Source organism: Pteropus alecto, unplaced genomic scaffold (assembly GCF_000325575.1).
Source record: "Pteropus alecto unplaced genomic scaffold, ASM32557v1 scaffold24, whole genome shotgun sequence".
In the NCBI taxonomy this organism is placed as follows: Eukaryota; Metazoa; Chordata; class Mammalia; order Chiroptera; family Pteropodidae; genus Pteropus; species Pteropus alecto.
The window spans coordinates 26534256-26561421 of record NW_006439192.1 but is presented as its reverse complement, the minus strand read 5'-3'; the positions used below and the strand labels follow the sequence as shown (position 1 = coordinate 26561421).

The following is a 27166-nucleotide window of genomic DNA, read 5'->3' as shown; positions in this document are numbered from 1 at the left end:
AACAGAAAGCTACACGGCATAATTCAGAATCTTTATCATTCTAAAAAACAAATTTCTTGGAGATGTTCTCAGGTAATCAGGCTACAATGCAAGATAAGAAGCAGCCAAAGGGAAGATTTGTGCAATTTTGTTGAATGTAACCTTCTCTAAGTTCTCCCTTCCAATCTTCACCCATTTTAAAAACTCAACGAAATTCCAAAGATATATAGCTAGTTAAGAGGGAGAAGGACTACACTTCTGGCCTCTTTTAGAATGATATTAGCATCCTACTTATACGAAGCGAGAACAAAAGGATAATGAAGTTCTTTGTAATAATGCTTCATTAATGAACTTAATTATCCTTAGAAGACAGATAAAGAATAAAGCATAGTCTGTTAATTTCATAGAAAATAAGCTTAGGGTGAGTAATTTCTGAAACAATGGGGCATTTCAAGGGACTTACAAATTTTAATAAAGCTAACAGGAATGAATTAAATATAGCTTATAAAGAAATGTGTTGAGTATTTTCTCCCCTAGGGAACTACAGTAAACTATTCATGTGGCTCCATGAAAGTCATATTCTTTTATTGATATTGGCTTTTTTTTTCTTTTTTTTTTCTGCCTACTAACTCTTCTTCCTTTTGCAATCTTCTGTATTAGTGTTAGGTAGCTTAACAGTGAATTCTGGGTAAGCACATGCATACTAGGCAAAGAGTTATATAGCAGCCAGGTGTCAATCAAAATGCCTCACTTGGCAATCACTGAGGAATGCCTTTGGAACCACCCCATCATGGCCCAAATGTAAGGCAGACATTCCCACTTCTGAGCTCTCTTTTTCTGGTGGCCTTTTTGTCCTTTTGTGGCTATTTTGGCCCCTTTGTGTTGGTTATTGTGCTGGGACCATGTGCCTCCTTGGGGCATTCTTTGTCTTTCTAAAATATATTTTTAATAAAACTATTAAATCTCAATGACTTGCGATTCTTCATTGCGTCATTTGAGGAAGAACTGAGGGAAAATGCTAACTGCAGGCCTGTGCCGTAGTTTTCTCTCCCTCCCCACTACCGTTGGGGTAACACCAAACTCTGATCGGCCCCACCCAGTGGTGCGACAAACTGATGATACATCATCCCCTACTCACTCCACCTCTCCCTTATAGCTCCCTCAGTCAAGGAGCCCCATTTAATGGTATAATAGTGAAAGATTTGAGACTGAATGAGATAACAAATGTCTTAAGTGAGCTATTTTATAACCACTTTCAGAAGCTCTAGTGTGGGAGGCCTTTTAGCTTAAAAATAATTAAACTTTATCCAATGATCTGAAATGAGTTTCAGGAAACAAATATTGCTATAAAAATTATGGCTCTTCATAAATGCATTTCCTTGGGGTAAACTGCAAAATTGCAATGTACATTTGATTCCTGAACATTTACACACGCATATAACAACTTTTTCCTAAACTACTCTGTCACTTAAAAACAAATATATTTATTAAAAAATGTCTCTCAGATACTTGTACATCATTTCGTTTTATTTATTAAGCTTTCAAGGAAATTCCAGATAATGTGGAGGGTATGAAAGAAGGGGAAGGAGATAGGAACCCTACTTTCGAGATATTTACAAATTATTAAAGATGCAGAAAAAGCTAATGACAGCTAATATTTATATAATGCTTGGAGCATTTCAAATTGCTTTCACAAACATTATCTGATATTACCATACCCTCTGGTAATATCAGATAATGTTTGTGAAAGCAATTTGGAGAAAGGAGTTAAATGAATGGAGCAGATATATCTAGAAACATGGAAGGAAAAAAAAATCACAAATCGATCATGAACTTTACCTCTGTGGCAGATAATCGCTTATCTCCATTATCACTTCCAACGCCTGAATCAGAATCCTTCTTGCTGGGATAGATGCCATCGATATTGAATTCATTTAGAAAAAATTAAAATCATGAAGTTTACAAGATACATCAATTTATTTTTAAACAATGACTTTGCTATACAAATTTTTATTATTAATGTACGGCAACAAATCAGGCCAGTATTAAAGGATGTTAAGACAAGGGCCTAATGAAAACCAGATACTTGTACTGTCTAACTAGAGTGCAAAATAAATGCTTTGTGTTCAGAGTTTCATGGATTTACACTCTAACCGAGTAGCTTGTTTTTTGAAACAGTTAAAAATTTCCTTATTTTACTGATTCTAGCATATAAAAAAGCAAAAACTACCTAATTGCTTTGACTTCTTATGTTTTAAAATGTTGGTAACTTTCAAGGCCAGGAGGACAGCTGCAGAACAAAGAAAGATTTCTGCTGGCATTGCTAACAACCCATTCCCCACACCTGTGGAAGGGGAAACAGGAAAAAACAGTCTTTAAGTGGCTGCCCTACACAAATAAAATTGTTCATTTTAAACCATAGGGAACCTATGGATTAAAGGCTGGGAACTGTTAGCAGGCCTTTCAGGCTTCATACTCTTCCCCTTCCTCACTGTTATGTCCATATCAAAAAAAAAAAAATGGGTAAAAAATGTCTTTAAATTATAATTCACAGGAACTAAAGAATGATATATAAACTGGATCCCTTCACACCCGGGGCTTTATCTCCTTGTCTTGGATTTTTGTCTTTGCTTTCTCTATCTAGTCTTTGCTTTTCCCCCTCTTTAATAAACATTCCTTTTGACCTTAACTTTGGCATGTGTGTCGAATTCTTTCTATACTCTCTGCCAAAGAACCCTCTTCTCTCAGTGCAGGGCTTGGTGTCCCCCAACTCCAGGAAATTTGCCCTGTCCTGCATCAATACCATTAAGGTAGATTGAGATTTTAAGTCACTAGTTTACTTTTTTAGTATAAAGTTAAGGAAAGATTCCTGCAATGAAGACTTCTCAAAAACAATCTGTGTTTCTCTAAGTGTGTTCAATGTGGAAATTTTGTTCTCTGAAATTCAAGGCCCAATTTATGCCACAAAAAGGCCAAGCATGTGCAAAAAGATTCTAACACTTCCATCTAAACAGGAAATGGCAAAACTATGTATACTGGATTTTTTAAAGAGAATTTAAAAAATAAAGCCTGCAGTTTTTCTGAACAATGTTCTGGAAGCATATTAAAAGTTAATAAGTAAAAAAAGGCATGTCTGAGCTTGATATCATTGTTTTAATTGATAAGCAAAAAATGCCTATATTTATATTACAGATCTTATTTATAAGGATATACACACACCCATTAGTATGCACACACACACACAATTCTTAACAAGGACTGATTATTGATTAGGAGAGAGTGGATAAGATTTGAGTGGTCAAAATACTATCGACAGCATCAATTTTCTCTTTTTTATTCCAAAAGTTTCTGAAACTCTGAATTATAAATCTGGTTGAGTGGAGCAAAAGGATTTTTGGAGTTAGTTACCTGAAACAGCTTGGCCTAAGCAAATTCTAAACAGGGGCTTTCAGACAGGACAGTCACACTCACCTGTCTTCCACATGCTGGTGTAACTGTGGCCTCTCCATTGTGTGGAGATACAGGGAGTCAGCAGTCTTAATCTGGCATGCTTGTATGCTCAGATACTTGAATATGTGCACTTTGCCCTTTGTGCAAATCTGTAGAGAAATTCGTAATACGTATTTACTTTTTAATGGCAAAACAAAATAGAAACACCAGATATCTGACTATATATTTTAATTTTTGCATTTTCGTTTTAAATAACACTTCAACAATCCACACTCAATTTGACCTCTCTGGAAAATACAAGAATTTAGGCAGTCATTTCCTCCAAATTCCACTCTGAAAAGAAAACCATACTCAAGTAATTTGTAGTTTTTCTTACATTAAAATGCAAAATTCTAACAGAAATGTGTTTAAGAACACATAGTGTAAAAAGTATAGAAGGCCGATAACTGACCTGGTGACATTCCGATTCTGGAAGTAGACATACTTCATTTTTTTCTAAAATAGTTTAATATTTGAGCTTGAATCTTGTCTCTAAATAACCAATAATCATATTTCAAAATGTTTAAGCTCCATTACCAGCTAACATTAAAGTATGGAATATATTACTCTTTTTGTAAGCCATACACTCCATAAAAATGTTTCAAATGGATGTACAAATAGTAAAATAGTCAAACATATAATTCTGGGATTACAGTGATCAGAATAGTGAGCCAAATGCTGGTAAATGGACTTGATACAGCAGAAGACAACTTATTATACTCAGATTCACCCAAGGATTCATCCTTTTAGAGACTGTGACTGCTTATGATCATGTCTAATACAATATTAAATCAGCAGACTATTTAAAAACTGGCTGTGCCGAGAGTTGCCTAAGTACCATTGAGAGCGTATCCCGTATATTTTTGCCAGGCCCCTCACCTGTGCTGGAGGAGACTGCAAAGGGTTATTCTCAAGTAGTAATACTTGCAGCTGCTTCATCTCTCTAAAACAAATGGGAATCACGAGCACTTTATTGCAGGAAAAGTCAAACTTTACCAAGGGAAGATCTACTAGCTCTAAAAGAATAGGAAAAAAAGAAAGAAAAAAAAAACTCAGAAAAGAATAAGATTAAATGATCAAATATTCAAAAATTTACTTTCTGCTCATCAGGAGAAATGTCATTTAGCATAATCAAAAGCAAGTTGTACATCAGGAATATACAGTATATGTATAGGTATAATATTTTAACAAAGGGGAAGGGAAATCTTTCATTAGGAGCCCAATTAATTTAATTGATTAAATTGTTATTAGTTCTGGTAACATCTGGAAATACTTGACATTTATAATACCTATTGTTGAAAAAGTCTTCCCCACCCCAGCAAAACAATCGAAATAAGCCACACCACCCAGAATATGTTTATGTTTTAACTTAAATGTTTTCAAGCAGTACTTGCTAGCATATGAATAATAGGCTAATTACAAACTATTCTTATCTACTTAATGTATCTGGCCTGGCATAACCTCAGAACTAGTACAAGGAATGTGTTCATGGTTTTTAACTCCATTTAAAAAAAAAAGCTATCTAATTAAGAACTTTGCAATGGACCCCGTAATCCTGATTTGACAGAACTTTATTCTACTGCTTTTAAAAATCTTCTGTAGCTCTACAGGAAGACAAAACATTATATTTAGCTTGAGATCCCCACCCAGTGGCATAGTAAACACTCAGTAATTTCAAGCATTCCAATCAACATTGGCAGCTGCATGAAACAAGTCAAATATATTCCATAGAGCAAAGAGGCTGAGCCATGCCAGTCATGTAGGGTGACAAGGGACAAACCACTAAGATCTCTGTGTGAGAGGCTCCGGAGGGTTCATTTTGGAACGGGCCTTGCCACATGTTATGGGACCTGGTAAAGTGCTGAATACTCAGGGAATTCCAAAACAGAGAAAAGGCAGGAACTATAAAAAGAAAAGGAAGGCAGCTAGCTCTCGGAGTAAGAATGAACATGATTCCTCCTCTCTACCCAGACTGCCTGAGGGTTTTCACTTTTCTCAGCTATACTACTTCAAGTTCCAACAAACAGTCACCTAGCAACCAACCTCCCTTCTCCCGAATTCAACGTGCGCTGGGCTGTAAGGGACTTTCCTTCTTTCATACTTTAGTGAACCACTTTGTATTAAAGAAAGGAGTCTAGAACTGAAATTCTAGAGAGAAGGCAGAAGAGCATCAAATTCAGCAGGTCACAAACTCAGTTCCAGGTTAGGCAGCTGGTTTAGAGAAACTGAGGAAGTGTATTTTTACAATTGTCCTGAGTACCCGGCTAGCACCCAGTTCTCTTCTCCCCACCCCCCCATAGCAGGTTAAGTGACTTGCCTCAGGGCACACTAATCCTGGTGTTGCCTTGAGCAAAGGGCTTTGAGCAGCAGGAAGTGGAGGCAGAGAGGGAAGTGAATCTGGAGGACAGCTTGAAATCCAGAAAGTTGAAGGAAAAGGGAAAGACCCCTTTTCACTTGGGTTTGTTTCCAAAACAGGTAAGAATTCAGGGGATTATATCTCTTTGCTGTAACCTCTGGTAATATTAATCCTTCTCGTTCATGGTTAACTTTATTCATGAAAGTTAGTTTAGCAAATCAGTGACAAATTTTAACAGGACTCTCAACCTTCAGGAATTCTTTGCCACTTGAAAGACCTTTTAAAGCAAAAGTAGAGGGCTAAATTCCTGGAAGACAAAGCGGAAGGGGGAGAAGGGGCCACTTACAGGTACATAAAGAATATTTTTTAAATAACTATTCCTTTCAGTGTCAGCTTGGAACACAATGACCATCTTAGTTTAGGAAAACGGGAACCTGACAGTTTCACAACAAGAAAACGGGGGAGAAAATGATAACTCTAGCCCATACAAGGTCAAAATAAACAGAGCAGAAAAAAGAAGAAGAAAAAAAAATCGCACATCTCTGTTGCAAAGAGGGGCATTTAGTCCTCTGGTCCTAGAAAGAACGAAATACAGTATCCTCATTGCAGCAGGTGTAGTAAAACCACTACAAAACTGATATGAGTAATAAGGACACGAACTTTTTTTCTCTCCCTCACATTGAAAGCATATGAGAAGGGGTACCCGAGGAGGAGAAACAAGTAAGTAAATATGTAAAATCTTTAAAGTGACTGCCTAAAAGTATTATCAGTGCTTTTTTGTTAACAGAGTTCTCAGAGCGAAGCAAAAAGAAGCTTGATACTCAGGGAATTATTTTTTAAAAAGATTTTCCAGAAAACTAATGTTTTAGCTTTGAGCGTATTTTAAAATCTTGAACCTAAATAAACATAATGATGGAAAGTATAGAAATTTGTACTGATCTTTTTAGGGAAAGGAATGCTTTTTAGGCAAGAGAGTAAGAAGTGGTGAGAGAAACAAAAATCCCGATGTTGTAGATGCACGTTCCCTCCTACACTTTGCAACAATTGCAGGCGACTGTAAAACAATTAAATTTTCCTCCTGAAAATGAGAATTTGCGATTTAAGATTTCTCAGTGATTAACAATATTAAATTTAAATGAAAGTTTTCTTCTATGAAAGGTTATATGCTTATAAATCTGCTGTTATTTTTTGCATACAGTATTATATTAGTTTCAGGTGTATGACATAGTGGTTAGACATTTACAAAGTGATCACCCGATAAATATAGTGCCCATCTGACACCGTACAGTTATTACAATATTACTGACTATATTCCCTATGCTGTACTCTACATCCCCATGACTATTTTGTAATACCAATTTGTACTTCTTAATCCCTTCCTCTTTTTCATCTATCCCCTCAATCCCCCTCCCATCTGGCAACCATCAAATGTTCTCTGTATCTATGAGTTTGTTTTCGTTTTGTTCATTTGTTTATTTTGTTCTTTAGATTCCACATATAACTGAAATCGTATCACTTCTTCTTTATCCATTCATCCACTGATGGTCACTCAGGCTGCCTCCATATCTTGGCTGTTGTAAATAATGGTAGCTTGCTTGTCTCCATTTTGTTTAGTTCTTTTTCTGGAGCTTTGTTCTGTTCTTTCATTTGGAACATGTTTCTTTGTCTCACTATTTTGGCTGCCTCCCTGTGTTTGTTTCTATGTATTAGGTAGAGCCGTTAACGTCTCCCAGTCTTAGTAGAGTGGCCTCTAGTTGTACGGTGGGGCTCACTGGCACAATCTCCTTCGTCCTATGAGCCGGTTGCTCCTGGTGTGCCCCTCGTGTGGGTTGTGTGTGCCCTCCTGTTGTAGTTAAGCCTTAGCTGCTGTTGCACAACAATGGGAGGGATCGACCCTCAGGCTGATTGGTTGTGAGGACTGGCTGACTACAGTGGAGGAGCTGTTGTGCAGAGGCTGACCCTATTAAGCAGGATTTGCTTTAGCGGGGCTGCGGTGCCTGCCCAGTCTGCCCTTTGGGTGTGTCATCTGTGGAAGTAGTTGAGTGGTGCTCTATGGTATGGTCTTAAGCTGGCCACCAGGTGTATTAGTTCTGGGGCCTCTTGGGAGAGGCTCTTTTGCAGGCCAAGGTCAGCCACTGCCTGTCCCCTGCTGGGGCAACTTGGTATAAGCTATGAAGTGATTTGCAAATGACTGCCACTTGTGCTGGGCTTGGAAGTGCCTGGGAGAGGTTAAGCTGAGAACCAGTCCTACTGCCACTAATGCTTGCTTTGAGGCCCCTTAGCAAGAGGTACGGAGCATGCTGAGGCCAGATGCTGCTTGTCTGGCATTTGTCAACCTTTGAGAGATTTTAGAAAAGTCTGCAGCATGAGCTAAGACAAGCCATTTGTCTAAAACCCACTAGAAGCGGCTGAGGTGAGCCTGCAAGTTGGGAGGAGGAGGATCTCAGGAAATCACCAGAGCAGGGCAAATGGTGTTGGCCAGATCAATGGAAACTCAGATATGGCGCTCACCCATGTCTGCACTATGGGAATGGGGAGGGCTCAACAAAGAAACAATGGATTCTGCCAGCATTTCTGTGTGGGAGAAAACTGCTCCTCCAGCCCTGGCCCTGATGCCAGATAATTCAATTCCTCCCCATATGCCCCTGGCGCCTTTAGAGTTGCTGCCGCAGCACTAGAGCTCAGAGCGAATGAGTCTATCAGCGAGTGTGTCTGTGTGGGGCCTTTAAGAGGAACTCCTGGGATTCCAGTCACCTTCTGTCTCACTCAGCCACGATCTCTGCTGATTTAAACAGATAGAAGCTATAGAGACTTCTCTTTCCAGCACTAGAACCCGGGGCTGGGAAGCCTCATATGGGGCTAGGTCCCCTCACTCCTCAGGGGGGACCCCCGCAGTCTACATATTCCTCCTGATTTTTAGCCGCCACATGTGGTGTGGGACCAGCCCATTCCATGTCTCCACCTCTCCCACCAGTCTCGACGTAGTTCCTTCTGTATGTCTTTAGTTTTGGACTTCTGGTCAGTTAGACTTCAGGCGATTCTCAATGATGTCTGTTCTGCAGTTAAGTTGTAATTTTGATGTGGCCATGAAAGGAGACAAGCACAGTATTTACCTACTTTGGTGTCTTGACCAGTAAATTTGCTGTTATTAAGAGTCTTCCCTTTGTACTTGGTCAAACCAAGACAAACAATTTCAAACATTCAAAAATAGGATTGCACAATGAAAAAATGAAAAATCGATATTTTTAAACCAAGTCATCTCAAGTAATAAAATAATAAATCTTTATACTGAGATAGTTTCTAATTTTACTTCTTGAAAATGCTAGTCAGTATGAGAGATATGAAGATGGCAGATATAAAAACCTTCCATCTATAAGGTACATTACATTTTATAAAGTTCTTTCTCTTTCATGAGCTCCATTTTCTTGCCTTGAATAATGAAGCACTTCAAGCCAAAGATCAAGAAGCAGCAACAGAATAATAAAAATCAGGCAGCTGTCAAATAGCTGCATTAGCGTCAGATTAACCAAATGCCAACTGTTTCCAAATATTTGTTTTTGCTTCAAGGTATATTTTAAAATATATTTTGCAATCAGGTATGCCGAGTCTCCTTAAATGAAAATGATGGAAATCAATGTGATCTTTGAAAACCAGAGAATATTTTAGAGAAAGCAAAATATTGCTCTTCAACTTATTCCTGATTCAGGTCCAAAAGAGAATCCCAAAATATGAAATTCGGATCTACTACCACCTACAAGGCCAACTGTCAAAGTTCTTAATGGTACAAAATTTCTGAATAAATCTATCTTTTGACTTAAATCCCAACACAGTATATCAAAGGGACACTATCATGGAAGCCCACAGCTGCAGGGAAGTGTCTGCCCAAATCTGGCTCCAGGGCAGGACTATGTGAGGGGGCTCAGCGCTCCTGCTGGTCCATGGACAATGCACGTCAGTGTTGAGGTTCTGGAGCCATAAGTGCTTCTAGCCTTGGAGAAAAAAAAAAAAAAAAAACTACCAGTGACATTAATCCAAATGTCACTTCAGCTGGAGCAGTGCCTTCTCCTAAAGAACAGATTTTAGACTCAGGACACCCAGATCCCCCAAAACAGAAGTCCTGACAGTTGGATCTGCAGAATCAGGCATGCCAACTAAACTGTTGGCACGATTTTCCAGAGCATCGTTATGTCCATACCAAATACAGTCCATGTTGCCTCCTGTGATGAGTTGAATTGTTGAAGTCCTAGCCCCAATACCTCAGAATGTTTTTGGAGATAGGGTCTTTAAGGGGATAATTAAGTTAAAATGTGGTCATTAGGATGGGCCTTAATTCAGTCTGACTAGTGTCCGTCTTAAGAAGAGATTAAGACAGAGACACAGTAAGAAGATGACATGAAGACAAAGAGAAGACAGCCATCTATAAGCCAAGGAGAGAGGCCTCAGAAGAAATCAAACTGGTTGACACCTTAATCTTGGACTTCCAGCCTCAGAATTGTGAGGAAATAAATTTCTGTTGTTTAAGCCACTCAGTCTGTGATACTTTGTTATGGGAGCCTGAGCAAACTAATACACACACAGCCTTAAACAGGGGAATGTTTTATTGCAGTGCCCCTTGATAAATTACAACTTAAGTATAACTTTTGTTACCTACATGTGAAATTCAAATTATAATTAATATTAATAGGTGTACACAAACATGACTCGACCTACTGCTTAACAAAAGCAAACAAGAAAATAATAAAAGTCTCCTATTTTATGCATTTTTCCCCTTCTTTCTTTTTTACCTTGTGGTAAAACTTTAAGGTAATTTCTTCTGACATTCAGTTCTCGTAGAGATTTCAATTGACCTATCTGCTGGGGCAAGGCTGTGATCTCGTTGCAGCTGACATCCTGCATCAAAAGCAAAGAGAGAAATAATAAATGCCTTTTCCCAGGAAATCAAGCACTTCATGTGAAATCCCCATAAGGAATTTAAATAGGACAACTACATAGGTAGACGTTCTTATTGGTCTCCAGGTTCCTAGCCAGGTAAGGCTATGTTCAGGGGAGAAAAGAAAAGTTCAGTGATTTAAACATCCGCTGAAAAAAAGGAAAAGGAAAATGGAGGGACGTTGGTAGCGTTGAGTCGCTCCTTCACCAGCCTCTGGGCCTCTGCCACTTCCACGTGCTTCAATCATATTTAACCCTCAGAGGAAACCCACGAGGCAATATAACTATCCTAATGGTTACAGATCAGAAAAGCGAGGCTCAAAAAAGCAAAGTCACTCGTCCAAGGTTTCCAAGTGCCAGAGTTAATACTTGGAACGAATTATCAGCGCATTGTTCAGCCACTATCACGTAGAACCTCCACATAGATGAGAACGCATTCTACTTCACTAAACGCTCACATTTTACAGTGAAAAACTATAAATGTCTGCATTGTTTGGGTGTACTATTTTATTAAAATAGAGGTCTTACCGGAGGGCTGGAAGCCTTGGACCCGAATACCTTTACATACATTTTATAAGCAATACTGCGGGGTATGCAGACTGTGTCTGCTTTGCTTTGGAAGGCTACTACTCCATTCATCATTGATTGGGACCACCTCTTGACACGTGTGAAATGACATTTTTAATATTACATATCCTTATTATCTCCCCTAATCCCACTCTTCCTCGTGGCTCTGGTAGCTCTGCCCTGCTCTTCGCCCCCTCACCTCAGCTACTCCTTCCTTTAGTCTAGACCAGCATTATCTCTCACCTACACACTACGATGGTCTCCAGCTGCTTTCCATGCATCATTCTCCTCCTCAGGCCCATCTTTCCCAGAGTGAAAATTTACACAGCGTAAATTTCGCTGTCATTTATCAGCTTAAAAATTTGCAACAGCTCCTCAGGAACTATACGCTAAAGTCTCGAACTCTGCAGGCAGCAAGACCCAGCTCTATAGTTCTGCCTACTTTTCCAGTGCCATCTCTCTGAATGCCTGCCCTCTCTCCCTTACATCCTATACTCAAACCCCGTTACTGCTGCTTGCAGTTCCCAGTGTGTGCCAAGCCATTTCACAGTCCCCAAACTTTTTCAGGCTCTTCCCCTGCCTGGTATGTCATTCCCCAGCATTGTTCTCTTGTCCCACCTACTAATCTTTTAAGACTTAATTTAAGCCTCACTTCCTCCTTGAAACTTGTCTTGAGGCTTCCGCCACCTCTCCTGCTCCAACAGAGAAAACTGACCACTTTTCCTTTGTGGTTCTATAGATAGTCCACTTACTGTACTCATCTGCTCAAATGTCTCCCTTCTCCAATAAGCCTGTACGCTCCTAGATGGAAGAGACCATGTCTTATTCACTTTGTTTTCCTGGTGCCGAGCAGAATGCCAGGTGTGAAATAAGGGATCAATAAATGTTGGATGAAGTCCATTACTGCTGATGTCCAGGATGCTGCAGTTTATTCTGTCTCATGGCTGGGACCACAGGATGTGCCAAATCTCTTGCAGGTCTTGCTTGGTATTGTAGAAACATATATTTGGGCTATGAATGATCCCAGTGAGCTCAAGTCCTTAAATATTCCACATCACTACTGAACCTGCAAAAATTCCTCCTTTTACTGCCCTTTTTAGAAGGTAGCAAAGCTTTATTTCAGAAATCAGTTTCACATTCACTCAGATAAGACAAACTTGTCATAATACCAACTGCCCTCACATGGAGGCTATACAGAACACAGTGGATCGCTGCCCTCTAATCTCATCTAAACATCCTCAAATGACCTGCCAATCTGTCAAGATCATGAGTATGCTAAATGAGTATCACTTGATGAAGAGTAATAAAATTGAAGAGGAATTTTCACTTAAAAGGCTAACCTTATAATCAGCACTTTGTTCTGCTTCTGTAGATATGCTTGCCACATATGCATAGGCCGTAGGGCAGGGAGACCTCGAAATTAACTAAAGACTCATTCTCTCTTTTGCTTGTTCTGTCTAAATAACAAATGTAACTGCCTGTAACCCATAGTAACTCCTACACTCTGTAACCGCCTGAGGACAAATTAACCAATCGGCCCATGCCAAATAAGCCCTATTTAAGCAAAGTTGCAACTGAGCCCTGGGCCCAGATCTTCAGAGCGCTAGCTCCTCTGGGACCACTGGCATAATATACCTAAGTTCTCCAATTCTCCAAGTGGTGCTTGGTTTCTCGCAGGTCCGACTGCAACATTTCTGCAAGAGTATCACTCCTATCAAAGGGACTGAAGCTGCTATCTGTAAAGGCTGAGGGCACACCATACAATCAGCCCACCATACTGTTCTGTACTCAGCTGTGTGTCTGGGGGTAGAGGTTGGGGGTGGCATGTGATGGATTAAGAACGCTAAGTATTCAATGGCATCTCCTCCAAGCTGGCTGCTGCTGCATCGCTCCTGGTGTAGAAAAGTCACACATTTTATGAAAAACATCCTTAGTGTTAAAACAAAACAAAACAAAACAAACAAACAAAATGACCCGCAAGCACATCTGCAGAGACATAAAAGTCCAAGGAAGTAATTATAGAATTAGGAGGTCCAGAGATTTGTTCAGTTGCTCTTGGTCCCTCAGTGAGTCAATAAATTACTCTGCCTTTCTGAATATACTTCCATATATGAGAAGTGAAAAGTAAAATGCCTTCTTTTCCCAATTCCTATGGCATTTGATCAGTCACAGTAATAACCAAATCCTTTCAATGAAAGCTTTATCTTTCTTTGCCTTAACCAAATTACAAATAAGCATAAGGTACCATATTCCATTCTTTTTTAAAAGAGCCCTAACACAAATGTTACACAGGTAAGCCCTAGAGATATATGAAATTAAATCATTCTATTGGACTTGCAAAGTCACATTGGTGATGGCTGGGCTGGGGGTAGGGAGGAAGGGTCATGGGGGAAGAAATAATTGAAATTATTTTCTATCTCGAGAGAGTTTATGTTATTGACAACTAAAATAAGTTTTATAAGTCTGTGAGTGACAGACCCTTTTCAGTTCTTGAGAATCACAGATTTTCAATGTGAAACTGACAATTTAAAGAAGCTTCAAGGACATAAATTTTCAAAACATCCTTCTCTTAAAAAAAAAGGAGAGGGAAGAAGGAAACAAGAAGATAACATATGTAGGCAGCATATTTGCAGCATGAAATCTCGTGAGATTTTTGTTCCATTTTTTCCTGTGTACTGTATTTATCTTGTACTTGTTAACAGCATTACCCTCTGGTTAGCCAGAATTTAGGGTATGCTGTTTCTCTAAATATAACGTGCTTTTTCCAACATATATTTCTAACATAATGGCTTTATCAAAGAAAAGCAACTTCCCTCAGTTATATTTAAATGCTTATTTACCAGTAGGAAAATGGTTACTCAATTTACTTTTTGTTTTTTTTCTTTTTTTAAAGAACTTCACATAATGATAAAAACAAATTTTTCCCTCTGACTTACAAGACAGGACATCTGTAGACAATGAGGAACACAAAATCCAATTGTCCATTCACATTTTGAAAGTTATATGGTGAAGGTCAAATTATTTTAATAATACTCTGCTGTCAATTACTTCCTGTCCTGCAAAGTTTAGGGGAAGGATGCCCAGGCAAATCTAGCATACAAGTGAGATAAGGACTTTTCACTACTGTGCAATCAATATTGTAGAAAACTGCACAAAACTTTATTCTATCCCAGTTACTGAATTTAAGAGGTTATGAATTTCACCACAAAAATAAAACCCTTAGGTAGTTATGTCTTAAAGTTAGCTGGGAACAAGGAGAAGGAAAGAGAAGATAGTGGTCTAGATACTTTGGGATAAGATATTTCCGTGTAGAAAACGTAAAAGCAGTATTCCTGGAACGTCATGGTTCTTTAGAACATGTCTGGCCATGGTTAGCCCAAGATAAGATGGGGCACTTTTTTTTTTTTTCAGTTCATTAAAGAAAATAAGATTTATGGGGCAGGGCGAGGGGGGAACACTAATGCTTCACACTTCTGCAATTAATTAGAATTTTACCAAGGTATGAATTCCAGGTTAAGAATAGTCAAATGAATTCCTTCTGAATTATCTATTAGCCCTAAGCTATGTCTTAGAGAAAGAAAATTATTCCAAACTTTAGTGAAATAAAATTACCATATATTTAGTGTTACAATACCACAAATATACAAGTAGAATCATCATAAACATGTTATAAATATTTACTAATTCCATTATTTTTGACACAAATAATAACATAAATACTCAAACAAGTTTTTTATGGATCAGCCAGTTCGATTTTGTCATTTCCATAAAAAACAAAATAGAGACTTTTAATTACGACTTAAAACTTATTTTCCACTGGTTTAATAAAAATGCTTTTAAGTAACCAAAGGAAAAACTTTAAAAGTTAAGATTCTCATTTCATCAGAGCTTTTCTAGGCAGTAAAAGAAGTCTCTAGAAGTGTTAAATGACTGTTGGAAATTGATACATTTTTGCTGACTAAGTGCTAGTTGCTAACTTACCTTTAAGATGCAAAAATGACAAGAATTTAAAACATCAGAGTAAATTCTGAGATTATTAATAGGTAATACTAGGTAATGCTTACTTTCAGAAAATAATGTTGTAAAAAAGAGCAGAAGTGTTTTTTAAGGTGTGACCTCTAATGAAAACCAACATAAATATTGTGTCAAGATGATCTCTTTAGAGAAGATTTTCAGTGAAGCCAGGCCATACTGCGGAATTGCACATGATATTAACATGAGCTACCTTGCTCTGCCTCTCAGGTTTTAAAAAACTTGGTGTGGTTATACTATTGCTTAAGCCATATTTTGGTAAAAACTCTAGCTCTTTTTTTAATTAGAGGAAACATAAGTGTTCTGACAGAAAATGTAAGCTGGCCTTCCATCATGCCTTGTTTTTTGGAAATCTCTTTTGTATGAATCTCTGTAACTTTAGGTAAATGTCTTAAACTCTCTGTGCCTATGTAAAAATAAAAGGAGAAATTAAATAATTCTAATTTCCTTCCAATGTTAGGAAAATTCATTTACCATATCAGAAAGATAACTGACTTAGGAATAATGTCAATTTTGATTTTAATAAGATTTAGAAAAAAAATCTGTTTTTCCTAATTTTTTTTTTAAATTGAGAAAAATCAGCGTGTTCATTTAAACACCAAACTTTTCAAACAAGCTTTAGTATAATAGATTATTACCTTTCAAGACTTACTGTCTCTTTCCAGTTTAAAACTCTATTTCACACCCTTCCACAGACTCACAAGCACACATCCCACCCTACTGCTCTTTAACGGACAGACAGAAATGGAGCAACAGAAGGGATCCTGAACAAGCTGTGGGTTTTCAATTGTCCCACAGAAATCAGAGCGGTTAGCAGGCCTCTCCAGAGACTACAAATGAATGAATGACCATGGCAGACATGAATTTCATCTCTATTACCTACCTCAGAGTGGAATGTTAGGCATAAAAATAATGAAGAAGGGATTTTTCCTCAGAAGCTGCTCAGTAAATCCTGTGCCTATAATCAGTCTTTGAATTCAAATTCTCCACACCACCAAACATTTCATGAAAAGGGAATAAAAAATAGTGTATCTAGTTAGGGCCAGGAAATGCACCTGCCAATCAATTATTACTTGAGTTAGGCCCTGTGAGTTCTTTTGGCTGTAAAAGCAAGTTTCTGAATCAGTATATCGAGTTCTCATAAATGTAGGCAAGACCCAGAAGACACAATTTTCACATGAATTGGGAGAGGGCAGAACTGAGGAAAAACAAAAAAGAAACAGACCATTTCTGGATACCAGCATGGCAGCATACACAGAGAACCAATGAGAAAACTCCTCAACCTCTGGCTAATGCCCTATAACGTTCTCAAATTTATTGTGTTCTAACTTGGCGTGTCTGTCCACATTGCTGTCTGTCATTTGTATAGCATCTCTTACCATATACTTAGCATACCTTATCCTTCAGGCATGATTTGACAGCAAAAGAACCATGTTTCCAATATGTTAACATGTTTTAATGAGTAAAATGACGTTTAGTCACCACAAGAGAAGCCTGCTGACCCCCCTCCTAGCTGTGTGGCTCAGTGAGGAAACCGTCAGACAGACACTGCCCTTTGGTGCACGCCCTACTTCTGTAACATTTTCTGATTCACTCTGAGCTGTTTATGGCCTGCCACAACTTTAATGAGAAAAGCACTACAAGTTGAGCCCAGGAAAGCCAAAGAAAGAAACCATGGCCCTTCTCCAGGAGAGGCTTACAGTCCAGAGGAGGACACTATGAGTAGAGCAGCTGCATTGTGCTGTGGGAAGGGTGTGGACTTTCATCAGACAAACCTGGTTTTCACCTCAGCTCCACCACTCTACAGCCCCACACCTTTGGGTAATTCTGCAACTCGAACCTGTCTGTAAAATGTAGATAAGATAGCTACCTTGCTGGGTTAATGTCAAGATTATACGAAATTACATGTCACGTACCTAGCAGACTGCCTGGCATACAGTAGGTACACAGTAAAAGGCAGTGCTTTCTCTCTTCCTATTATAGAAAGCACACAGATACTCAGTACACAGATTTACAAGACAACATGTACAAATGGCCACTCAAAGTGGCCAAGAAGGTCAGAAAGTACTAGATCATTCCCATCGGTAATGACTCTGGAGGGGCCAGCGCCATAGAACTAAGATTATATAAATTCTCCCGGCATCACTTATGGATTCAAGAAAAGGATGTTTCAGTAGTGTTTCTAAATGGCTTCTTCATGGAATAAGGAAAACCTCTTTTCAATATTTCCTGTGCAACCTATGGCAGGACAAGCCAATCACTGAATGGCAATGCTCTTTGTTTTAAGATTCTTAGATAACTGTGATATATTTAAGAAAGTAAGATATTTTTTTCCAACTCCAACTTCTCTCAAAAATCAGAAAGGACAATTCCTTTCTTGTAGATGGCTATAATGTTTTTGTGTTTGTGTTTACTTTTTAAGCAAATGGTGACTTTGGAATGCTTGGAATGCTTCAATCATACTTGGAAAAAAATAGTTTACAACTCAATCTAGGATACTCTGAATCTAAGATAAAAATTTTGAGAATATTTCTTACAGAATACTTAAAATACACTAAGCCTAATAAGCGGAGAGATTTTATCAGCATTTAGGTGGTTTAAGGTACTCTGAATGCTTGGGGAGTTCCCATTTTTAAGTTTGGTTACTAAGTAACCACAGAACAGAAGGCTCCCAAGGCAATTCTTGACTTACTTTAGGCACCCAGGGGAATTTTTTTCCCAACTGATAGCTAAAATCATGTGACATAGTTACCTATAATAACATTACTATTTTAAGCAAAAAGATGAAAGATAAGAACAGATAGGAAACTAATCTTTTTTTAGTCTGTGACCTTAAACAAGGTCACTTGCCTTTTGTAGTTAAATAATGGTAACTTATTGAATTTTTATCAACCTCACAAATAAATGCTTTTTACAAAGGTCATGCTTGCTTACACACAGATTTCAGTAGAATAGAGAGAACACAAACTGCCCTGTCCAGTAGGGTGGCCACTAGCCACATGTCACTACTGAGCATGAGAAGCATGGCCAGTCCAATCTGTGATGTGCTGTCAGTGTGAATACAAACTGGACTTCAAAGGCTTAGTTCAAAAAATACATATATAAAATATCTCATTAATTTTATATTGGATATATGTTAACATAATATCTTGGCTACCTTTGGTTAAATACATTTTTTAAATTAATTCCACTTGATTTTATATATATTTTTAATGTAGCTACCAGTACCATTAAAATTAATTACATTTGCTGCTTGCATTATCTTGGACAGTGCTAGGTGAGGCTGTTTCAACTTAAGTTACAAGTTAGCTACACCAGGGTAACGGTTGGTACATTGCTCATGGTTTCTCTGCCTTGGGTTTTGTCATTTGTAACATGTCAAGACTTTGGATTAGATGCCTTTTAAAACCCCTATGGCTGTAACGTTCTAGGACTTAAGGGTTCAACAGTTATTGCTGGTAGAGAAAATACACAAGGTCTAGTTGATGACAGTGCTGTACATGAACGAGGCAGGGCAGACTTGGTTAGAGCCGGGCTCCAGACGAGGTGCGTAAGACAAGCTCAGGGCGTCGCTTACAGCCACCCGTAATCTCACGTGTCCTTGTAGGCGGCAGTGCGGCAGTGGCGTTCTACTTCTTCTGCCAGCCCGGCAGCTGACAAGGGTATTTGAGGAAAGCTCTGCTCGGGTGTGGGGCCGGCTCCAGGGCCCAGCACATGTGCCACCAATTAACAGATGAGCTGGTCTGTAGTTCCAGTGGCACAGCTGATGGATGGCTTAAGCCCAGGGCGCAGAGGGACAGAAACACATTCCGCTGCCAAAAGTTTCCAGAAAACTGACCTCACAGTGTTCCATCCATATGCAGGAGCCCAAGAAGGAAAAAACAGCTTGTAATTCATATTGTGTTTGCAAGGCCCAATTCAAACTCTAGCAAACTAGAATTTTGTGATTTATCAGACTCTTAAAAGAAGTTTCTTTAAAAAGCATATAACTATCAGTTTCATTCAAAGCATTATTCTGTGTTTGTTTGTTTTCTGGAACCAGTTAAAATGATACCTTCTGAACTGACTTGGACTGCAAGATAGAAGTCCCCCAACCCAGCACAGTAATCGGAAGTCCTAACTGTCCCAAGACACCTTCATAGCCCACTTTCTACCATTTGAAAGCAACATTCAGCAAACACTTTGGGGTATCTATCAGGTGCCGGACACCGGGATGCTGTTCTTAAGCATTTTTCAAGGTATGGTGGGGAAGCTGGTGTGGGGAACACCAAGTAAGATGGCAAATGTGACTGAAAACTTGATGGTGAGTATAGGACGTTTGCCTTAGGAGCACCTAACTCAGGGTAGGAGGATCTGCAAAGGCTTTTTGGAGGATGTGAGATCTAAGTTGGCTATCAACTGACCAAGAGAAGAGGAGGAAGAAATAGTCCATGTATAAAGAGTGATGCTTTCAAAAGGCCAGAAGTGAAAACGGACAAGGTGTGTCTCCAGAAGGCTGGACCTCAGAGGGTGAAGGGGCCAGGGACAAGAGATGAACCTGAAGAGGGAAGCATGGCCCAGACCATGGGGTGTCTCGAATGCTCTATGAAGGAGGTGATGGTGGCCTAAATCCAAGGTAGTGGCCATAAGGATGGAGCACCCAGCCCCATTCTACCCAGCCTCAGTGGGATTAAACTGCTTCCCACTCTTCAAGCATGCCATGCAGTCCCAGGCTGTCTCGTCTTTGCACAACCTATCCCTTCTCTCTTGAAGGCCTTCCTGTCCCTGCCGTCTTTTTTCCATATAGGAAATCCCATAGAGACTGATGTAAGGAGCCTCTCGAAGGTCTCTTCCCTTCCAACTTTTCCCAGTCCCAAGACTGAATCAATCAACCACATGAACATACTTCTTGTAATAGAGACTTTGGGTGGACGGGACCCAAATTAATAACCATCTTCTTTCAGAATTACGCCCCTCCGTGGTAGCTGAGCAGCCACATCTGAGCAATGTGACCAGGTACCTTGGGCATCGCTGACTGAGTCAGGAGAGAACATCAGACTTAGATTTTGCCTCTCTTGCTTAGAAAACAGGGCTGAGACCTGCTAGCAGGCTCCTGCTAAGTACGTTAGCTGGGAGCACATTTAAACTTGGGATCTGTGAGCTAGGCAACTTCTTCACTGCACATGGAAACAGAGAAAACTCATAAAAACAAATCATGGCCATGGTTCTTGACAACTTTCCAGTTTCTTGTTCTAGTCACTCATGATCCCTGATCAATGTCCTGATAACGAGTGATGTGAAGACCCCTGCATCTCTATAATCAATCACAACTCTTGGTGTGAGCGAGCTGGAATGGGTTTCAGATACTGCTATCACATAAGCACTGAAAAAAGGCACTTTTTATAGTTCTAATGCTTTTACACAGCAAATTACTCATTTCTATACTGAGTCAAAATTGATACATATGTGACATGGGTGCTGTCACTCTCCTAGCCAATTCTCACTGCCGAAGTGATCACAGCATTCACAAGCCATCACTGCAGTATTCCAGGTAGCCCCAAAGAACTTAACAGGAGTTGGCACACAAAAGAAAAGTTATTGACAATCAATGTTCCAGGCTGGCATCTACTTAAAAGATGGTACTGTGTCATTTTCATGGTTGTAATCATAATATTTAGCTCTATGCTTGACACATGGTCGGTATAAAATAATGCTTGCTTAAAGAATAAATTATGACTGTTATGTTTTAACCTGATTGTTCATTCTTACCTCTACATTCACCCATTGTAGCTCAATGGAACTCTAGAAAGGATTTATTCTTTCCCAATGTAAGAAACAAGGTAAGTAATTAAATCAATAGTGAAAAAGCTGAAATATAGTAGTACATCTCAGCCTTAGGCACACACGACCCATCTCTGCCTATCTATAACTTCTTTTTATCCCTAGGGATATAGTCACATTTTAAAATTACATTAATTTGGGGCATGGTTACTCAAATACTTAATAGAATCAGAGCACTCTGTTCTTTCTGTCTTGTGACTTAAGTAAATACATTCATAAAGTGGGGTCTACTAACCTATGTGTAGATTATTTTTCCAGTTTATCCATAATTATTAAAAACTTATATACAGTGTGACAAAAAATGACCTAATATTATATGACAACCTGTAAACTTCAGGAGCTGTAAAGCCTGTGAATTTCAAGAAGTATAAACTACAGGAAACCTGCAAAATTCAGGAACTGTGTTAGAGCTAAGCTAAGACTGTTCCTCTCCCTACTTAATGTTTTTATCATATATAGCCCTCCAACAATACAGGCTCCTCCTCACCCAATTGTAGCAAAAAGTCTTTCTGACAACAGTGATAGGCTATGATTAGTAAACCAACAAAAAAGAGCATCTTAAAAATCAGTAACATACCAACTCCATTAACTGTTTGAGCTGACCTATCTCTTCTGGCAGTGATCCAAGTTTGTTGTTACTTGCGATTAAGACTTTGAGAGGCAGACCACACAGGCAGGCGGGCAGGGCGGACAGCTGATTTCGACTGCAAAGACAATACAACAAGAGCACGCGTAAACATAGAGACCACTCCATACCATTTGTGAACATGTTTTTAACAAGCAAGAAGAGAGGAGTGAGCGAAGAAGACATTTTATGAATATAAAAATCTAATAGTTTCTGTATGTGTAATAACTCAAATCCCAAGTGTATAAGAAAAGAAAATATATTTTACAAAAAGAGAGGCATAGGCAGTTCTGAGGGAAATAATTTTTCCAGCAGAAGGGACTCCTGCAGAAGATGAGCCCATGGTCAGCCAGGAGACAGATGGGCAACGCATCCTGCACCACCAATAGCAACAGGAAGTTGATGCCAACTGCCCTCTTCCCAATAATGTGAGCAGGAAATTCCACGAGGACCAAAGCAACCAGCATGTGAAGACGTCATCTCATCCATTTTAATGAGATGGAGAGATCATCTTCCTGCAAATCACAAAACCACCAGCCAACTTTCAACATTTTGAGTCTCTGTGGCTAAGCTCTGTTTAGGTATCTGTGAGAGAGCTAATTCAAAAGTGAAAGTAAAGTTGGACTTCCAGCAAAAGTGAAGCTGGAGCTTAGATGGGGTGCAGTTTCACAGAGAAGCCAGCGAAGTCTGAGTCCAGGTCCCATCTCGGCTCTGCATTAAGAGGTTCTCTACTCAGAGTCTCTGAACTTTCTATCATCCATCATTGCTGAGTTTTCTGAGAGAAGAGAAAATACTAAATCAAATCTATGAATCATCCACATGTATATGTCAGCCACTTCTTTCACATCTTCCCTTACAAGGAGACCTTTTCTGCTATCAAGTAAGGAGACAGATGGTTTTGTTTCCTTTTTTTTCCCCACCATTCTGTTGATGAAGTCAACAACCAGGCAGAGAAATTTCTAAAAATCTGTATGTCATGGTATTGTATTTACTTAGAACTGCTGTGTGTATGCACATACAGGCATGAAGCTTCAGAGGCTGTGGCACTGTGTGTGTGTATTTTGGATGTATATATCTGTGTGTGCAAGGGGGTGGGACAGACAGACAGACTGGAAACCCAACAAAATGTTACCAGTGGTCATTTTCTTGGGAGTAGGTACAATGAGTGAATTTTATTTCCTTTATTACACTTTGCTGATTTTTTTTCCTCCAAAATCACTACAGTGTTTTTAATTAGGAAATAAATATTATTATAAAAAGAAGAATTCATCTGGATACCAGTTACATGGGTGCTTCTATTTGTGAAAATCCTTTGAGATGTACACTTAGGATCTGTGCACTTTTCTGTGTGTTATATTTCAGTTAAAGGTTTCACTCCCCTACTGTCCTATGTGAGGGAGCGAGACCCTGGTTAGCCAAAGGACATCTCTAGTGGATGGGCTGAGAAAAAGTATGTGCTGTGCTCTTGAAGGAACCTTTCTAATGTGGGTGCTCTCCTGTAACTACCCTGACGTCTCTCCTGCTCCAGGTTCCCAATGCCTAGACAGCAAGGTTTTAGCAAGAAAAGATACAGCCAAGTCTCCTCTCCACCGCCCAGATCTGTGAAGAAAGCTATTTCCAGAATGGGGCAGGTGGTGGAGAGAGCTCTAAGAGGTTCCAGGAGAGGAGGTAGGAGATTGAGAGCCCTGCAGGGAAGTGGGGGACAGGTTCCTGGGACAAGAAAGACCAGCTGGTTCTTCATCCCCCCCTGGTTAGGCTGACAGGCAGAATAAGGGTGATGAATTAGCCCTGGCACTCTCTCCTTATCTCTGGGGGCAGTGGAAATTAGGGCTACCAGAGTGTTTTTCTGTCTTCTCACACCACGCCTGCTGCCCTGTCTCACGCACAGGAGCCCAGTGGGGCTCTTCTGGCTGAATGAGGAGGTGACTGGCTTCCCTGTGCCCTGCTGGGAGAGCTTTCTGCAAAGACACAGACTCCTGATAAGAGAACTCGGTTTATCAAAAGGTGGCAAGTAAATAATTTGGGATGTAATTTGTGGTTGTAAAATATTTATTAATACATAATTTCATAAAGTGAGGATTGGTAAATTACAATGTTAATATGGTAGTTTTATTATTCTGTAGCCATACTAAACTTCCTTTTGAAGAGAAGATAATAGGAACCAAGAAAAGTATGTTCAGAAACTTCTACATTTCTGTTTTCCACAGTATTAATGATTACAGTTAGAGATCTTTCCTACGTTTCTTTTCTTGGAAATGCAGATTTAAACTGTTCCCAGTCTTGCTACCTTAATGTAGGCATCTAATCAGATCTGCAGGTATTGAACTGGGAGAGCCATTTATTATGCCACTTAAGAAATGCAATGAAGGCTCTGTTCATTCAGAAGAGATCATATGGTATTATTCTTACCAGAATTCTTCCAGGGTGGGTACTAATTCAAAATAAAGTAAAACTTAAGCTTCGAAAGCATTTATGGTTTCTTTGATGGGGACGAGGGCTATTTATACTAAAGGCTGCTGATAGAAGAGCTATTTATTTATGTCCCATATATTCCTCTATTTACACTGTAGTTAATCACCAGACAAATAAGATGACAAGACTTTAGCCATAACACACCAGAGATGTGGGGGCACATTTCTTCTACGTCATCCATCTGTTCTCTCAGCCTCTATTTTATATAATTTATCACAGGATGTTCCCATATTACTTGCAATTTCCCCAATAGAAAAAAGAGATACACATGCACACAAAAACCCATTAGCTCTCCAGCAAATATTTATAAAGGAGAGGAGAGACTGTTCTCTTTAATCCTCTACCCACATCAGCAGCCAGAGCTTTTTGAAACTGCTCATCTGGCAACAATTTTTCTCAAGCAAATAAGTGCCTCGGGCCACAACCCACTATCCTACCCACCACTTGTCTCCTGAGAGCCTCTGTGCTATAAACAGACCCTTTGCGAAAAGAATGTTTAAAAATAAAGCCATATAATGTCCGATAAGGTACTGGCCAACATTTATCTTCACATCTAGCCTACAAGCCATATCGGAAAGCAAAATTTTTATCAAAAAATTTTTTAACTCACTCATTACAAAAAAGTAAATTAGTGGGAGGAAAGGGCCGCTTACTCAGCAGTAGAAATTAGATTCAGTCATGGTGGCCTGAGAATTCCTGCCATCACAGAGCTGAGCCCACCCGGCATCTCCTGTGAGTCTCCCTGCCCAGTCTGGGTGGCGACGGCGCACGGAGGAATGAGCAGGGGCAGGAAGGCAGTGGGCTTTGACCAGTCCACGGTTACTGCTAATGCTTGTCTTCCACCTTTCTCAGCTGAATGACTCCTTATTAGATTTGCCTATTTCCTCATTCCAAGGTGAAACAAGGCGGCTCCACATAGTATGGACGGTTTTGATAGCCTAAGTTTGCAGGATAAATTTCTCTTGGTTTCAAGTACCTCTATCCCTCACACTTAACATAATTCTTTAAGGAATTCACAAACCAAGCTACTTCTGTATGGTTTTACTCTTAGAGAGTCTTTTTTTCACGTATTTTGACTACAGCACTTATTAATATCCATGTTTTCAGACAGTATTTCACATAATTTATTATTGGTTTATCGGGAAGTTATTTTCCTCAAAGTATATGATGATAAAAATATGCTATATTCTTACATGTAATTTTATTATCAGGGCATCATATGCATCTTTTATTCTACTGAAATATATCTTTTTTGTATGCATACGGGTTCACTTAATAATGGAACGTGGAACTCACTTGACAGAAAATAATTTATAGGAAGATTTCTATAACAGATTGACTTTTACTCAATTGGTAAAAAGGTCACCAACTGTGGAATTATAAGACCTGGTTTCAAATCTCATCTCTGCCAGAAATCATCTCTATGACTATAGGTAAATCATTTAACCTCTTTGGCTTTGTCGTCCATAAAACATACATAATACTCCCTACTACCTACGTAACATGATACATGAGATTATGATGCAAAAGTGTTTAGCCCCACACTAAATCCATATATAAAGATTAAACCAAACTTAACCGCTAAAGCAGCAAAGTATTAGGGAGGTGACCAAAAAAAAGCATATGTGTGCTTAGCTAGGTCTTAGTTATTTTATTTCCTAATTGCTAAATTTTCAGCCACTTTTAAAATACGGTTTCATATTTCATTTGTTGAAACATGTCATTTAAAAAAAAAAAAAAAGATGGTTACTCTAAGACATGCTGAGTAGAACAAGGCTATAAAATTTCAGGCCAAAACAAACGATGTAACTATTTCCAATCTGGAGAACCAAGACTAGACCATTTAATCACATGAATGACTTTTTTTCTCCCAATTTCTCTAACTCTAGGATCCTACCATTTCTCTGGAAAACCATGAATACCTAGGGATCACCATCTCTATTTATTACTCGGTTTCCAAAGAGTAACAGAAATAATTATGTGAAATCATTAACCATCACAAATCTATTAAGAAAATGTCACAGCATATATCCGAAGGGCCACAAAGAAAGCAGAGCAGGTTTCCTGGCGTGGGCACCCCTGGCCACTCACCCTACCTGAGTCTCAGCCAGGGAGGGGAAGGAACAAATATGTCGTACTTATTGTTTGTTTGAATAGCATTGTCTGTAAACTGTAAATATTACTGTAACCAAGTAAGTTTCCTTTTTCACAGGATACCTTGCTTGTGTTTTTGTGTTCTTTTTGCATAACCTATCCTCCTTTCACTGAAGGCAGAGCAACTTTTTTTCTGTTTTGCATATGACAGTTGACTGCTAATTGTCTTCATGCACATGCAACAATGAACAATATCTATAGAAAACCATTTCCTTTTCCTGCTTGGTCCATTCTGAAAAACCCACCACGGCAAAATTGTCTCACCCTCGGTTCCCTTTCATCACCGCCCTCCCCCTTCATTCCCACCATCATTATATGTCTGAGACAATTACCAACAGCAAAACGTTGCTTTAAGTTGCCTGGTGATATTTTGGTCACCTTTAATTTCGTAAATATAAAAATTATAAATGTTTTATAATTTTAATATTTTACACAAAATTGTTAGTCTTGAAAGATTATATAAATGCATAAAATCTGGGATCCCATGTTTAAATCTAACTTTGAAGGCAGTTATGCTACCGACAACTTCAGAATGACAATCATTTGGAAATTTAAAATGTTTCAAAACTAGAAACACTGAATCATCATTTCACAACTGGGTCTTGAACACTGTGTCACTCCGTTCCTCACAGACATAAAGGCCATGTTCTGAGAAAAAGAGAACCGAAAGAAAAGCATAAAGTGAGTGTCTACAGCAGCTCAGAACTGAGGCAAATCGCTGCGCTGGCCGTGTCGCCGTGCGT

The 27166-nt window shown here is 39.1% G+C and overlaps 1 protein-coding gene across 2 annotated transcripts in view; it reads right to left on the bottom strand.

Annotated features, from left to right (window-relative positions):
- The window catches only part of LRCH1 (leucine rich repeats and calponin homology domain containing 1), a 176439-nt gene that overhangs the window by 49254 nt on the left and 100019 nt on the right, over nucleotides 1–27166 (bottom strand). For both annotated transcript variants that reach the window (XM_015592894.2, XM_006916433.3), the window contains exons 3-7: nucleotides 21750–21876; nucleotides 10609–10714; nucleotides 4348–4484; nucleotides 3451–3578; nucleotides 1819–1882 (exon numbers count right to left, since the gene is read on the bottom strand). In XM_015592894.2, coding sequence (XP_015448380.1) covers nucleotides 1819–1882; nucleotides 3451–3578; nucleotides 4348–4484; nucleotides 10609–10714; nucleotides 21750–21876 — 562 coding nt within the window. The remainder of the gene's footprint in view (nucleotides 1–1818; nucleotides 1883–3450; nucleotides 3579–4347; nucleotides 4485–10608; nucleotides 10715–21749; nucleotides 21877–27166) is intronic.